Source organism: Perognathus longimembris, chromosome 18 (assembly GCF_023159225.1).
Source record: "Perognathus longimembris pacificus isolate PPM17 chromosome 18, ASM2315922v1, whole genome shotgun sequence".
NCBI classification, from domain to species: Eukaryota; Metazoa; Chordata; class Mammalia; order Rodentia; family Heteromyidae; genus Perognathus; species Perognathus longimembris.
This window is the reverse complement of record NC_063178.1, coordinates 3,460,716-3,476,404: the sequence shown is the minus strand read 5'-3', so window position 1 is coordinate 3,476,404 and position 15,689 is coordinate 3,460,716. Positions and strand designations below refer to the sequence as shown.

Below are 15,689 nucleotides of genomic sequence, written 5' to 3'. Positions count from 1 at the left end.
TGAAGAGGAGGTCAGTGGATGGAACCAACAAAGCAAGTTTGTCCTTCCTCCCGGAGAAGAGAGGCTGGATGAGCTCACCCTCGAAGCACAGTAGCGCATGCTCTAACCCGCCTCCAGATCTGTGCGTCCAGGCCTAGCGCCCCGAGACTCCCTCTCCTCACCGGCTCCTTCCGCTCTGCGCTGTGGATCAGTCGATGCCTCTTTGTTTTCAGCTTTCGTGGTACAATGTTTAATCGTAATGCTTTCCTCACATGGCATTGCTTTGGATCTTTTTACTTTGTTTCCTGTTTTCTGCGTCGTCTTTCCCCGTCCCCTCCCATTTTGAATTGTGTGGTCATCCTGTCTGTCTGTCTGTCTGGTCTCTGCTGGTCTGGCATCCTCTCCTCCCCCTCCCCCACATGCTCCCTCCCCCACGCCGTCGCTGCTCAGGCTGGGACCTCCCCGCCCTTCCCCTCCCCCCCGCCCCCCCGCACCTCCTCCGGCCGCCCTGGGGTGGGGGCCGCCACACGGGCCTGGCACAGGTGTGGCAGAGCCTGCGGTTCTACCGGATTTGACCGGCGGGGGGCTGGTCTGTGGGGGCTCAGTTCCGCATCCCATCACCTCCTCCTGACCTGTCCCTGGATGTGCTTGTTGGCTGGGTTTATAATTGATCACCTGCCACGTCTGTCCTCGGCGTCACCGGTGCTGGGTGCTCGGTGCTCGTCTGTCCTCGGCGTCACCGGTGCTGGGTGCTCGGTGCTCGTCTGTCCTCAGCGTCATCGGTGCTGGGTGCTCGGTGCTCCTCTGTCCTCGGCGTCACCGGTGCTGGGTGCTCGGTGCTTGTCTGTCCTCCGCGTCACTGGTGCTCGGTGCTCCTCTGTCCTCCGCGTCACCGGTGCTCGTCTGCCCTCCGTGTCACCGGCGGTGGCGGGCGGGAGAGCAGGTTCTCCATGCGCGGCTCAGCTCGAGCTGCCCCTTCCTCCCTCTTGGGGACGCGAGGCCGGAGTTGCTGAGTCGCACGTTCCTTTATCAAGTCGGCTTTATTTTTATGCTTGTCTGTAAACCTACCTTGGGTTTAACATTGAGATGTTGCCTGAAAAATGTTAGCGTAGTTCAAATACATTTTAGGAGATTGCAGTTTCGGGGGCCTCAGTGTGCGCCCCGTGTCTTCCCAACCCAGGCATGGTGGCTCCTGCCCGGGGAGGCCTGTGCGGACGCCGGCCCCGCCGCGGACGGAAGCCTCGGGCTGGGAGTCAGCCGGGCCCGTGGCGCGAAGGGCTTCATGGCGGCACCGAGCCGCGGTGTCTGCACGGCTGTGCTCAGGGAGTCAGGGAGCACGGAGGACCGCGCGGCCTCCCGAGGGCGGCTCGGCCAAGAACACACCGGGCAGAGCTCGCGGGGAGCTGGGAACGAAGCAGCCGTTTCCGAGCTCCCTCCTGGAGCTGCAGATCACGCCACCGGCTGCTTCTCAACATAGATCTTTCTGGAAGCATGCAGTCGTGGTCTCCCCGCAGAGATGCCCCAGGTCCGTGACAGCCTTTGCGCGAGGCTCCGGCCTTTGTATTTGGCACCGCGGTGCCAGCTGCAGACGTGTCGTGGTGCGGAGCCGGGCGGGGGTGACAGCCGGTGCCCCCCCCACCCCGGAGAACTCGAGGGTTCCGCACCGGGGCGCGGCAGTACCCGGGGCGGGGGGCTCTTAGCGGCGTCTAGCTTTCGTCTTTTTCCTCCGGTTCGAGGTTTCCCCGCACCGTTGTTCACCACGCTTGTCGTTGGCTTGCAGGGCACGTCGGGACCCGACCCCACGACCGTCTACGTGGACATGCGAGCCCTGAGGCACGACAGGTAGGCACACGCCGGGGCTCGCACGGGGGCTGGCCGGGCGTGCAGGGCTACGGGGGGTCACGTGGCACCGCGGCACGCTCCCCAGAGTCCACAAGGGAAGAGGGTCCCGTGCGGGGGTCACGTGGCACAGCGGCACGCCCCCAGAGTCCACGGGAAGAGGGTCTGTGCGGGGGTCACGTGGCACAGCGGCACGCCCCCCATCCACGCGGGAAGAGGGTCCGTGTTGGGGTCAGGTGGCACCGCGGCACGCCCCCCAGAGTCCACGCGGGAAGAGGGTCCCGTGTTGGGGTCACGTGGCACAGCGGCACGCCCCCCAGAGTCCACGGGAACAGGGTCCGTGCGGGGGTCACGTGGCACCGCGGCACGCTCCCAGAGTCCACGCGGGAAGAGGGTTCCGTGCAGGGGTCACGTGGCACAGCGGCACACTCCCCAGAGTCCACGCGGGAAGAGGGTCCGTGCGGGGGTCACGTGGCACAGCGGCACGCTCCCAGAGTCCACGCGGGAAGAGGGTCCCGTGTTGGGGTCACGTGGCACAGCGGCACGCCCCCCAGAGTCCACGGGAACAGGGTCCGTGCGGGGGTCACGTGGCACCGCGGCACGCTCCCAGAGTCCACGCGGGAAGAGGGTTCCGTGCGGGGGTCACGTGGCACCGCGGCACGCCCCCAGAGTCCACGGGAACAGGGTCCGTGCGGGGGTCACGTGGCACAGCGGCACGCTCCCAGAGTCCACGCGGGAAGAGGGTCCGTGCGGGGGTCACGTGGCACCGCGGCACGCCCCCAGAGTCCACGCGGGAAGAGGGTCCGTGCGGGGGTCACGTGGCACAGCGGCACGCCCCCAGAGTCCACGCGGGAAGAGGGTCCGTGCGGGGGTCACGTGGCACAGCGGCACGCCCCCCAGAGTCCACGCGGGAAGAGGGTCCGTGCGGGGGTCACGTGGCACAGCGGCACGCCCCCAGAGTCCACGCGGGAAGAGGGTCCGTGCGGGGGTCACGTGGCACCGCGGCACGCCCCCAGAGTCCACGGGAAGAGGGTCTGTGCGGGGGTCACGTGGCACAGCGGCACGCCCCCCATCCACGCGGGAAGAGGGTCCGTGTTGGGGTCACGTGGCACCGCGGCACGCCCCCCAGAGTCCACGCGGGAAGAGGGTCCCGTGCGGGGGTCACATGGCACCCGCGGGCACGCCCCCCATCCACTCGTGAAGAGGGTCCCACGCGGGACTTGGGGCGCTGAAGCCAGGCTTCCTTTCGCGGGCAGAGTCCTAAGCCTCTGGACGGCGACGCCCAGGTTGTTCAGGAGGTGGCGGGAGGGGGACCGCGGCCCGCAGACCTGCCTGGTGACCGCGCGCCTCTCCATTGCAGGGTCCGGCTGGTGGAACGGGGCTCTCCGCACAGCTTGCCTCTGATGGAGTCGGGAAAGGTAAGCACCCGGGGATGGAAGCCCCACCTCTGGCGGGGTGGGGCGGGACACGTGTTTTGTAAAATCTACTCCCCAAGAAAATGCCCTCAAGAAGATATTGTCGTAACTGTTGGGCCATGAAGTTTGAAATAGCCAGGTTTGGGGTGTGGGCATCTGCGAGTTCACAAATCCACCAGACACCCCGTCCCTACATGGCTCTCCCTTGCCAAGGCACCTCAGGGTCTCCGGTGGCTCCTCCAGCTCCAGCCGTCGCTTCCACATTCCAGCAAGCAGAAGAAACAACACCGGAGACAAAGCTTGCAAACTCCAAGGCGGGTTCCCTAGCTCTTTTAGGAGTCAGTACACGTGGGCAGAATCTAGGCACTCCCACCCAACTAAGAGGTGGGCTGTAAACTGTGCTGCTGCTGCTGCTGCACATCTAGTAGGCAAGGTGAAAATCAGGTGTTCACTAACCCGGAAGTAGATGAAGCGGGATTGTCGGGACGGCTGTGAGTTTCTGCCACAGTGTTTAACTTGGTCAGAGTTAAAGGGTAGGAAATGTATTTAAACTTGGATGAAGACCTGTTTCCTTAACTGGCCCATTTGCCGACTCTTCTCTCTGCTTGGCAGTTCTGGAAGCATCTTGTGTTTCTGGGACTTTAAGAATCAAACTGCACACTTGTGGGTTAGAGCGCTCGGCCCTAAGTTCAAGCCCACGGCCATTAAAACGACAGAAAGGACTTCGGTATCCCTGAGGAGAAGGCCACCATCCGTTACAGTGAAGGGGTCAGCTGGGCGTGTCATCCTGCTACCTTCCCCTGGTCCACCATGTCACATTCATCTCAACAGTCATGGAATAACTGTGTCCCTCGCTACTGAGGATTCTGTGATATGAGGATCACTGTTCAAATCCAGCCTGGGCGGGAAAGTTTGTGAGGCTCATCTCCAATTAACCACCAAAAAAGTCACAAGTGGAGCTGTGGCTAAGGGGTGGAGTGCGAGCCTTGAGCAAAAGAGCTCAGGGACAGTGCCTAGGCACCGAGTTCAAGCCCCAGGACCAGCACACGCACGCGCACACAGGCATGTACACACACACTCAAATCTTCGTGAAATAACTGAACGTATAAAGCATCATTTCATAAGCAAGGTCATCCGGCTTGTTTAATGTGCTTTTTGTCTTTTTCTCAAGACCTACCTCTCCTTTTCTTGGTAGCTTAATTAAGGTTTGCACTCCGGGCCTGGTGCTTGCCACGCGGGTGTTCTGCTGCCCACGCTGCACCCGGCCCTCTCTGCTTCCATTTATTTCTCAGATGTGTTTGCCCGGGGCTAGCTTTGAACTGTGAAGCTGCTACCTGCAGCCTTCTGCATAGCTGGAGTGCCGGGCGTGCAGGGCGCTCTGGGAGGTGATTGGCTGGGACCCCAGGAGTGCAGGGTGCTCTGGGAGGTGATTGACTGGAATCCCAGGCGTGCAGGGCACTCTTGGAGGTGATTGGCTGGAGTCCCAGGCGTGCAGGGCGCTCTGGGAGGTGATTGGCTGGAGTCCGGGCGTGCAGGGCGCACTGGGAGGTGATTGGCTGGAGTCCCGGGCGTGCAGGGCGCTCTGGGAGGTGATTGGCTGGAGTCCCGAGCGTGCAGGGCGCTCTGGGAGGTGATTGGCTGGGATCGCGGGCGGGCAGGGCGCTCTGGGAGGTGATTGGCTGGGATCGCGGGCGGGCAGGGCGCTCTGGGAGGTGATTGGCTGGGATCGCGGGCGGGCAGGGCGCTCTGGGAGGTGATTGGCTGGGATGCCGGGCGTGCGCGGCACCCTGGGAGGTGATTGGCTGGGATCACGCGGGTGCAGGGCGCTCTGGGAGGTGATTGGCTGGGATCGCAGGCGTGCAGGGCGCTCTGGGAGGTGATTGGCTGGGATCGCGGGCGGGCAGGGCGCTCTGGGAGGTGATTGGCTGGGATCGCGCGGGTGCAGGGCGCTCTGGGAGGTGATTGGCTGGGATCGCGGGCGGGCAGGGCGCTCTGGGAGGTGATTGGCAGTCTCAGCGCGTCCTCAGGTCCCCGTCACTGACGTAGGGCGGCCTCTGCCATGGCGCGGACAGGGGGAGCTCGCGGGGCCGAGCACCACGCGCCTTTCTAAGTGATCTTCAGCGGGAAATGGCGTCTGGTGTAAAGAGCCGCCGGGCGGGCGCACGGGCGCCTTCCATTCTCATGCATCGTTTTCTTCTCCCGACCAGATCCTTCCCGGGGTCCGGATCATCATCGCCAATCCCGAGACGAAGGGCCCGCTGGGGGACTCGCACCTCGGGGAGGTGAGTCGGGGGCGGCGGGGTCCCGTGGCCCTCGAAGGGCGCTCGGTGTGCGTGCGTGCGCCCGGGCGCCCATCCCGCCCGCACTCGGGCCACTCTGCTCTGCTCGCGGGCTCAGTCTCGGCCGAGCGCCGGGCGAATGGAGCCGAGCCCTTGGCTTCGAGAAACTCCACAATTCTTAGTGCAGATCAAGCCGAGGACCCGGCCGGTTGCAGGCCGCTTTGCCCTAAGCCCCCCACGGTGCGAGGGGCGCCAGCGGGGAGGGAGACGGGCACGCGGCGGGGGGGGGGGGGCGCGGGCTGTATCTGGGCTTGGCCGCCCCCCCCCCCCCCCCGCGCTCCGTGCCCGCGCGTCCGCGGCTTGGGCTGTCGTATCCCGACCTCCGTCCGAACGGGGAAGAAAACTGAAGCCCTTCTGGGCGCCTGCTGGCTGCTCCTGAGAAGCGGAGGGGAGCCGCGGGCGCCCCGGCCCCTGCGGCGGCTGCGCGCGGCCTCTTGTGCGCAGGCGCGCTGCAGCCCCGCTGCTCGGTGAACGTCCACCGCGTGGGTGGCCCGGGGGTCTGTGCGGGTCCCGGGTGAGACCCCGGCCGGGCCGCCCGCTCCGCCTCCCCCGGGCCGACCGGTGCCGCCCCCATTGGCAGATCTGGGTCCACAGCGCCCACAACGCCAGCGGCTACTTCACCATCTACGGGGACGAGTCCCTGCAGTCGGACCACTTCAACTCCCGGCTGAGCTTCGGGGACACGCAGACCGTCTGGGCGCGGACCGGCTACCTGGGCTTCCTGCGGAGGACGGAGCTCACCGACGCCAACGGAGGTGAGCGGCTACCGCTGCCGGCGGCGGGGTGGGGGGCAGGGGCTGGGAGTGCCCGCACCGCGCATGCGCGCGGGGGCCGTGTACCGTCTGACCTCTGCCCGGGGCTGCCTGAGAGCTGAGACGGGTGCAAAGCCTGAAAGGAGCCCGCCCAAAACACTCTGCGAGAGGGCGGGGCCTGGATGGGTGGGGCCCTGAGGGGTGGGGCCAGGACAGGGGGCGGGGCCTGGATGGGGCCCTAAGGGGTGGGGCCAGGACAGGGGGCGGGGCCTGGATGGGGTGGGGATCTGCGGGAGGGCGGGGCCTGGATGGGTGGGGCCCTGAGGGGTGGGGTCAGGGCTGGGGGCGGGGCCTGGATGGGGGTGGGGATCTGCGGGAGGGCGGGGCCGAGGTGGCGGCGGGGCCCTGCGGGAGGGCCGGGCGGCCTGGGGACCCATCACCCAGGCCAGCGCCGCGGTTACCCACGAGGAAAGCCCACCAGGGGCCCGCGCGGCCCCGCCTGGCTCACCGCCTTCTCCCCCGCAGAGCGCCACGACGCCCTGTACGTGGTGGGCGCCCTGGACGAGGCCATGGAGCTGCGGGGGATGCGGTACCACCCGATCGACATCGAGACCTCCGTCATCCGGGCGCACAAGAGCGTCACCGAGTGGTGAGCCACCGGGCGGGGAGGGGGCGGGGCGCGGGGAGGGGGCGGAGCCGGCCGGCCCCTGGCGAGGGAGCGCGGGAAGGGCCTCGTCCCTCCCCCCCGGGTCCGGGTCCCCGGGCGCCCGCACCCACGCGCGGCCCGCGCCGTGTGCCCGCAGCGCGGTGTTCACGTGGACGAACTGCTGGTGGTGGTGGTGGAGCTGGACGGGTCGGAGCAGGAGGCGCTGGACCTGGTCCCGCTGGTGACGAACGTGGTGCTGGAGGAGCACTACCTGATCGTGGGCGTGGTGGTGGTGGTGGACATCGGCGTCATCCCCATCAACTCCCGCGGCGAGAAGCAGCGCATGCACCTGCGCGACGGCTTCCTGGCCGACCAGCTCGACCCCATCTACGTGGCCTACAACATGTAACTGACCCCCCGCCACGCGCGACCGCGACCACCGCGGCGACCACGACCACAGCGACGACCACGACGACCACGATCGCGACCACGACCACAGCTCCTCCTCCGCGGGGCCGGGCCGGGCGCCCCGCGGGACGGACGCGGCTCAGAAGGACCGCGGGCGGCCGCCTCCGCCCGTCGGAGAGGCTCCTTTCCAGAACTTGCCTTCCTTCCCCTCTTTTTTTTAAGTATCGGATGATAAGTGCTCTCTTCGTACACGTGGAATTTTGTTAAGCCGGAATAGCGATGCACACACACACACGCGCACACACGCACGCACACACGCACGCACACGCACTTCCGCCCTCCGGAGGGGCGCCCGCGAGCGGCCGGTGCGGTGTGACGCTGTTCGCTCCGTTCTCACGCGTCGTGGGATCCCGAGGACGTGGCGTGGAGGCCCCCGGGGCTCGCCGCGGCCAGGTGAGGGCTCGCTGGGGCGCGGGGGGCGCGGGACGGCCTGGAACAGCCTGGCAGCAGCGCTCCTCGTTTGAGGCTCACCCGGAGCAGAGGCCGGGCCCGGCCCCCCGCCCCCGGCCTCCGGACCCCCGGACCCCGTCCTCCCGCCGCCCACCCCCCCGTCTCCAGGCCCCCGGCCCCGGCCTCCCCCCCGCCAGCCCCCGGCCTCCGGCAGAGAAGGCGAAGCCTTTATACACAAGGTGTATCTCGGCAACTATCTTGCAAATACCTTTGTACTAAACTAAAAAGATAAAAAAATAAGTTAACTTCCTCGACATGTAATTATGTACAAAATGCTTAATTTATTTTGATCTCTTTAGAAGTATAAAAGAGAAAAACATTCAAGAATATTAAAGTCTTGTAATGTTTGCTAATATAAAGTGTTGTATTATCTTGCGTGGATAGCATCACGGCAGACAGATATATATATGTAAATGAGATGCAGATTCGCTAATGAGCAGAGGAGACTCTAGACTTTACCCGCGGGCCGTCGCTCGCGTGGCGAGCCCCGCCCCTCCGCCCATCGCCCCCGCCCCTCCGCCCATCGCCCCGCCCTCTGCCCATCGCCCCGCCCTCCGCCCCGCCCATCGCCCCCGCCCTCCACCCCGCTGGCCGCCCTTGGCGCCGCCCCCTCGGCTGCCAGGACGCGCACGCGCGCTGGCCTCCCGCTCGATTGGCTCCTCTTCTTCTCTGAGGTCTCTCGGGTCACCGTCGCCCTTTTTGCTTCCCTGACACGAGGAGGCCGCTCGGTGACCAGCGGGCGGCCCGCTTCCTTGGCCTACAGGGCGGCCGCAGAGGGTGGGGCGGCCAGGCGGGCCGCGGAGGCGCCTCCGGACACGCCCGCCATGTCCTGCCCCTTCGACACGCCCACCATGCCACGCCCACCATGCCCCGCCCCACAGCACACCCACCACACCACGCCCACCGTGCCCCGCCCCACAGCACACCCACTATGACCCGCCCACACGTCTGCCACGCCCATCCGCGACACGCCCACCGTGCCACGCCCACCGTGCCACGCCCCACAGCACACCCACTATGACCCGCCCACATGTCGTCCACGCCACACCCATCCGCGACACGCCCACCACGCCCCGCCCCACGACACGTCACACCCGCGTCCAACCACGCCTCATACCCCACCCCCGGCCACGACACGCCCCACGCCCCGCCCCCAGCCCCATGCCCCACGCTGCCCACGACACGCTGGTCCCCGCCCCATGCCCCGCCCCGCCCCACGCGCACCCCGGTTCCGTCCCTGCCCGCGCCCCCTCCGCTGCGCACAGCTCCCCGCGTGTTTCCCGGCGAACCCGCTGTGTCCGGGGGAGTCAGTGGCCGGCGTGGCGTCCCGCGGGGCCCCGGCTCCCCACGCGTGTGGCGAGGACGGCGCGCCCTCCTGGCCCCCCCCTCCCCAGCCCCCCTCCCCACCCCGTCCCCCCCACCCCCGCCCCGCCCGGCCGCCTTTGGCTCTGGGACGCGGCCAGCCCTGGCCACAGTTTTGCTTGACCTCTGAGCTCCAAGGCAGGTGATGACAAACAGTTCCGTGGCACGCCTGAGCGTGGCACACGTGAGCGTGGCACACTTACACGTGGCACACTTACAGCCCCGTCGCGGATGCGGCCTGCTTTGCAAACCGCCCCGCTTTCTTAACCCCGTGTGGGCGCTGCGCTCCTGGGACGGACGCCCCTCCGCCCCCCCCCCCCCGCCCTCCCCCCCCTCCCCCCCTCCCCCCTCCGCCGAGAGGCCGGCCCCCGCCCCACGCAGCCACACCCGCCCTAGGGGTGGCGGGGCTGGGGCTCCAGACAGGGCACCCCCTCCCCTCCCCCCTCCAACCCCCCCCCCCCCCGCAGCAGCCATCCCGGCCCCCGCGATGTCAGGGCGGGGGCAGAAGGGCGGCGGGCACCCCGGCTCGCCCCCCCTACCCCCCAGTGTGCGCGGGAGAGGAAGGGGGAGTCGGCCGCCCCCAGCCTCAGCAATAACGCAGGGCGGCTGGGAACGCACGCAGCGCGCTCCCGGGAATGTAGACGATGGAAGATAGAATAATAATAATAATTATATATATATCTATTTGTCTTGTGACCTTGTGCTTTTGAAGTCAGCCAAAACCGTGTAACCAACTTGCACAGAAGGAGGGTAACGCGATGGCCGTGCAAACACAGACCTGATCAAACAGGAGCAGATTCCTCATGGTGCTTGTTTATTCTCTCTATTTAATCCTGCTTGACACTTTAACCCGAGGGGACGGTCCCTTGTATCAGTTGAATGTTAGCAGCGTTATTCCAGAGCGTGGGGACGGGTCCGAGAAGTCCGTGTGCTCCGCCCACACCACAGTTCCAAACCGAGTTTTTATGTGCACAGGACGGCAACCTTCTTGTACGTTCGACCACCGGTATGCTTTGTACATCTGTGATAACGCCTGTTTTATATTCAAATGAACAAATAAAAGCTTTTATTTTTGTTGCTCTGAAAATAGCAGTTCCTCCGTGGGGGGTGGGGGGGCCGCCTCCCACGCCCGCGGTGCCAGGGCGCCCTCGTGCCCGTCACGCACGGTCGGGTGGAAGGAGAGTCTGACCCCGTGCGCGCGGGGCTGTGTGCGCATGCGTGCGTGAGTGCGTGCGTGCGTGCGTGCACGCCGGGCCTGGCTCGCCACGCACGCACGCTCCGCGTGGGACGCCGGGACCTCTCGGCCTCGCCGGGCCTTCGCACGGCTTCCTCTCAGCCTCCGTCTTGCGTGTCTGCCCTGGGGCCGTTCCAGCCATGCTCTGCCCCCCTCAGGCCCGGACGGGCGCCTCACCTCCCCGCAGCGCGAGGCGCGCCTTCCTCGGCTCTGAACCGAGCGTGGGGCGGCACCCGGGGCACCCTGGGAAGCGGCGCCGGGGCCCGGGGCACCATGGGAAGCGGCGCCGGGCCCGGGGCACCATGGGAAGCGGCGCCGGGCCCGGGGCACCATGGGAAGCGGCGCCGGGCCCGGGGCACCATGGGAAGAATCGCCGAGGCCCTGGGAACCATGGGAAGCGACGTCGGGCCCTGGGGCACCATGGGAAGCGGCGCCGCAGCCCGGGGCACCATGGGAAGCGACGTCGGGCCCTGGGGCACCATGGGAAGCGGCGCCGGAGCGCTGGGCGCGAGGGGAGGGGAAAGTCCACGCGGCCCCGTGTCCTCACCGCCGGTCGCCGGTAGGGAGCGGCGCCCCCCCCCCCGCTTCCCTCCCCCCTTTCCCCCCCAAAGCGCCCCGAGCGCTGCGATGAGGGTGGGGAGGAGGGGCCCTCGGCGCGGGGAGAGGCGGCGCCTGTCCCTCCCCCGGAGATGGGGGGGGGGGTGTCTGTCTGTCTGTCTGTCTGTTCCAACGACCCAGGGTTCCTCTCACGACAGAGGGGCGCGTGCGCGTCCTTGGCCTCCCCGACGTGGCCGCCGAGTCGGCACAGGAGGTAGCGGTGGGGTCGGTACCGATCTCAGCGCAGCGAGGGGCACACGCGGCCTGCGGGGGGGGGGGGGGTGGGGGGGCTTGGGCTGGGGGATGGCTGCTGTTGGGGGGCTTGGGCTCGGGAGATGGCTGCTGTTGGGGGGCTTGGGCTCGGGGGATGGCTGCTGTGGGGGGGCTTGGGCTGGGGGATGGCTGCTGTGGGGGGGCTTGGGCTGGGGGATGGCTGCTGTTGGGGGGCTTGGGCTCGGGGGATGGCTGCTGTGGGGGCTTGGGCTCTGGAGATGGCTGCTGTGGGGGGGCTTGGGCTGGGGGGATGGCTGCTGTTGGGGGGCTTGGGCTGGGGGATGGCTGCTGTTGGGGGGCTTGGGCTGGGGGGATGGCTGCTGTTGGGGGGCTTGGGCTGGGGATGGCTGCTGTTGGGGGGCTTGGGCTGGGGGGATGGCTGCTGTTGGGGGGCTTGGGCTGGGGGATGGCTTTGTTGGGGGGCTTGGGCTGGGGGGATGGCTGCTGTTGGGGGGCTTGGGCTGGGGGATGGCTGCTGTTGGGGGGCTTGGGCTCGGGAGATGGCTGTGGGAGGAGCGCCACACCCAGACAGCACCCCTGCCGGACAATTGTGGGGAGGCGTCTGGTTCGCAGGTGAGGCCCCTCCGCGCCCGAAGGGGGCACAGCGGGCTGCAAGGGGCGGGCGGAGAGGAAGGCAGCCGCTGCGGGAGGCGGTCGTCTCCTGTGCCGCCCCGGCAGCCGGTGTGTGAGCCCGGGGGCGCGGACAGCCCGCCCGCCGTGGGGCTCGGTCTGCAGGCAGAGGCGCAGCCGGGGCGTCACGACGGAGCTCCCCTGCACGTCACGCTCACTCCCCTGCACGCCCGGCTCACTCCCCTGCACGCCCCGCTCACGCCCCTGCACGCCCAGCTCACTCCCCTGCACGTCCCCCTCCCCTGCAAGCCCCGTCACTCCCCTGCACGCCCCGCTCACTCCCCCGCACGCCCCGCTCACTCCCCTGCACGCCCCGCTCACTCCCCTGCACGCCCCGCTCACTCCCCTGCACGCCCCGCTCACTCCTGCACGCCCAGCTCACTCCGCTGCACGCCCCGCTCACTCCCCTGCACGCCCGGCTCACTCCGCTGCACGTCCCGCTCACTCCCCTGCACGTCCCCCTCCCCCGCACGCCCCCGCTCACTCCCCCGCACGCCCCGCTCACTCCCCCGCACGCCCCGCTCACTCCCCCGCACGCCCGGCTCACTCCCCTGCACGCCCCGCTCACTCCCCTGCACGCCCGGCTCCCCTGCACGCCCGGCTCACTCCTGCACGCCCAGCTCACTCCCCTGCACGCCCAGCTCACTCCCCTGCACGCCCCACTCACTCCCCTGCGCGCCCAGCTCTCTCCTGCACACCCGAGCCCACTCCCTTGCACATCCGGATTCCGAACCCCCGAGCGTCCCCTGAGAAACAGCGGCAACCCCGTGTGACCGAGCCCTTCCGGAAGCCCCCAGGCCCCCCACGGGCGTGAGCACGGCCCAGTGCCGTGTCGGTGCCGGCGCCGGTGGCTCACGCCTGTCACCCCAGCCACTCAGCAGCCTGAGATCCGAGGACCGGGGTTCAAGGCCAGCCCGAGCGGGAAAGCCTGTGCGCCTCCTCCCCAGTGCAGCAGCAGCCAGGCGCGGAGCCGTGGCCCGGGCAGTGGTCGTGAGCCAAAGGAAGCCCGGGGGCGGCTCCGGGCCCCGAGTTCAGATCCAAGGCCGCCCGCCCCTGCCGCGCCGGCTCCGTGCTCCCCGTCTCGCGGCGAGCCTGCCACGCGGGCTCCGCGTCTCCGGTGTCCTCCGAGCTGTGTCCGCCCCACGGGCGGCGAGGTCGGTCAGCGGCGTCTGTCGCGGGACCCCGCGGCCCCCCTTTCCGCCGGCCCGTGTGTGCGCACGCGCGCGGGCCTCCCGTTCTCCCCGGGCCTCCGCACTGAGGCCGGCGCCCCGGCAGCCCCGGAGCCCCAGCGTCGCCGGCCGCTCCTGGCGGGTTGGAGGGAGGACGCACCGCCCCCCCCCCCCCCCCCCCCCCCGCGCTGCCGGGCTGGCTGTGAACCTCTGTCCGCGGAGCGCTGCCTCCCTGTCGCGGGGGTCGCGGGTGCGCGAATTCCTTAATCCCACGCGTGGGGGGGGGCGAGCACATCTCCAGAACGTGCTGGAAGGCGCCCGGCTCTCCAGGCACGCGCCACGGCGTGGTGGGCCACGGGGCTCAAGGCCGGGAGTGACCGAGGCCGCCGAGGGGACACGGCCACAGCCCGCTCCGGCCCGGTCAGGGGCGGCGGGGGGCGGGGGGAGAGGGCCGTCCACCCTGGGGGGGCGGGGGGAGAGGGCCGTCCACCCTGGGGGGGGCGGGGGGAGAGGGCCGTCCACCCTGGGGGGGGCGGGGGGGAGAGGGCCGTCCACCCTGAGGAGGGGCGGGGGGAGAGGGCCGTCCACCCTGGGGGGGCGGGGGGAGAGGGCCGTCCACCCTGGGGGGGCGGGGGGAGAGCGCCGTCCACCCCGAGCGGGGGTGGGGGGGAGAGGGCCGTCCACCCTGAGGAGGGGCGGGGGGGAGTGCCATCCACCCTGGGGGGGCGCGGGGGAGAGGGCCGTGCACCCTGGGGCGGGGGGAGGGGAGAGGGCCGTCCACCCTGGGGGGGCGGGGGGAGAGGGCCGTCCACCCCGAGCAGGGGGGGGGGAGCCCCATTCCATCCGTGACAGCAGCTCCAAACGGCTCCCGACGACCTTCAGCCTCAGGGCGGCCAGCGCTGCGCTCTGCGGGGCCTGGGGGCGGGGGTCAACGGGGGGGAGGGGGAGAGGGATCGAGTCTGCGTGGACGGGGGTTCGGGGCGGAGGGATCGCGTGCGTCTGTGGGGGGGGGAGGGATCGAGTCTGTCTGTGCAGACGGGGGGGGGGGATCGCGTCTGTATGGATGGGGGATCGCGTCTGTTGGGGCGGAGGGATCACATCTGTCTGCGTGGACGGGGGATCGCGTCTGTCTGCGTGGACGGGGGATCGCGTGTCTGCGTGGACGGGGGATCACATCTGTCTGCGTGGACGGGGGGATCGCGTGCGTCCGTCGGGGCGGACAGGCCGGGGACAGCGGATGATGTGTGGCTGGGTCGAGTCCCCGTCTCCCGGTTGAGCACGCACGCGCCGCCCCGGTGCGGGGAGCCGTCTCCCGCTTCTCCCCCTTGGCTCGCCGGTAGCCTGGGGGCTCCGCAGAGCCTGCGGGCGACAGGGTCCCCGGATGGAGCCCGCCTTCGCCTCCGGCTCCCCTGCCGCCCCACCCCCGCGTGTGAGGCCGCGCGGGGAGTTGACTCGGCGAGTTGGCTCCTTGGCCGGTGTGCGCGAGTGGGAGGGCGGCCCGCCCGCCCCGGCCCCGCCGCGCCCGCGTCACCCACACGCTCAGGAAACCAGGCCACAAGCTGCGTTTAATGTTTTCACACACGGTTTAGTTTCACGCTGTAGTAACTGGAAATGTGCAACCCCGTCAACGAGACAAAGACAACCAAGAACGCCAAGGGCACGAAGGTCACGTCCATGCAGCGGGCAGCGCCGGGCCCGGCTCCCGGGGCGGGCGGGCGGGCGGGGCGGGGCTGGAGAAACTGGAGGAGCCGCGGTCCTCGGTGCCCGGGCCGCGGGGGGCGCGGGCCCGGTGTCGGGGCGCGGGCCGGCGGGGCGTCCGTCTTTCGAGTGGCCGCGGGCGGGAACGCGCTCCCAAGGCCTCCCCGCCGCTCGCGCTGTGAGCCACGCGTCAATAAATACCGGAGGTCGAAATAAATATTTACAGACAGAGCAACCGAGGCGGGGCTCCGGCCGGGTCCTGGGGGGGGGGGGGGGCTGGGGCGCTTCTACAGGAAAGCAGCCGAAGGGGTTCCTGGCGCTGTGTCCACGCGGAGCGAGGCCGTCGTGCAGCTCCTTCCGTGCCCGCCCGCCGCGGGGACCGCCATGCGCGCGCGCTGCCCTGCGCGAGGCCCGCCCGGGGAGGCTGGGGGGGGGGGGCCGGGGAGACCTGGGGGAGCCGGGGTAGAGAGGGGGGAGTCGGGGAGGCCTTGGGGAGGCTGGGGGGGGAGGCCGGGGGGGGACCTGGAGAGATGGGGGGGGGGGAGCCGGGGAGGCCGGGGGAGGCCGGGGGGGACCTGGAGAGACGGGGGGGAGCCGGGAGGCCTTGGGGAGCGGGGAGGCCCGGGGCCCCGGCTCGGCGCGCTCCACTCTGGGCGCGCGTGCGCGGCGCGGTCAGGTAGTGTCTTTTTGGCTTCTTCTCCTCCGCGTCGCGTCGCGTCGCCGTGCGTGGCGTGGCGTGGCGTGGCGAGCGCTCGGGCGAGGACGAGGATGAAATGTGCAAACTCTCAAGCTCCAGCTCGGTCGAGGGTCGCCCCGGTTCCCTGCAAGTTCAGGCTAC

The 15,689-nt window shown here is 69.3% G+C and overlaps 1 protein-coding gene across 1 annotated transcript in view; it reads left to right on the top strand.

Moving 5' to 3' along the window:
- Positions 1-7,412, top strand: part of Dip2c (disco interacting protein 2 homolog C) — a 223,491-nt gene extending 216,079 nt beyond the window's left edge. The window contains 7 exon segments of the mRNA XM_048367810.1: positions 1,760-1,821; positions 3,179-3,236; positions 5,441-5,515; positions 6,153-6,327; positions 6,850-6,973; positions 7,128-7,147; positions 7,150-7,412. Of these exon segments, the coding sequence (XP_048223767.1) occupies positions 1,760-1,821; positions 3,179-3,236; positions 5,441-5,515; positions 6,153-6,327; positions 6,850-6,973; positions 7,128-7,147; positions 7,150-7,379 (744 nt within the window). The 3' untranslated portion in view covers positions 7,380-7,412.
- The last annotated feature ends 8,277 nt before the right edge of the window (positions 7,413-15,689 follow it).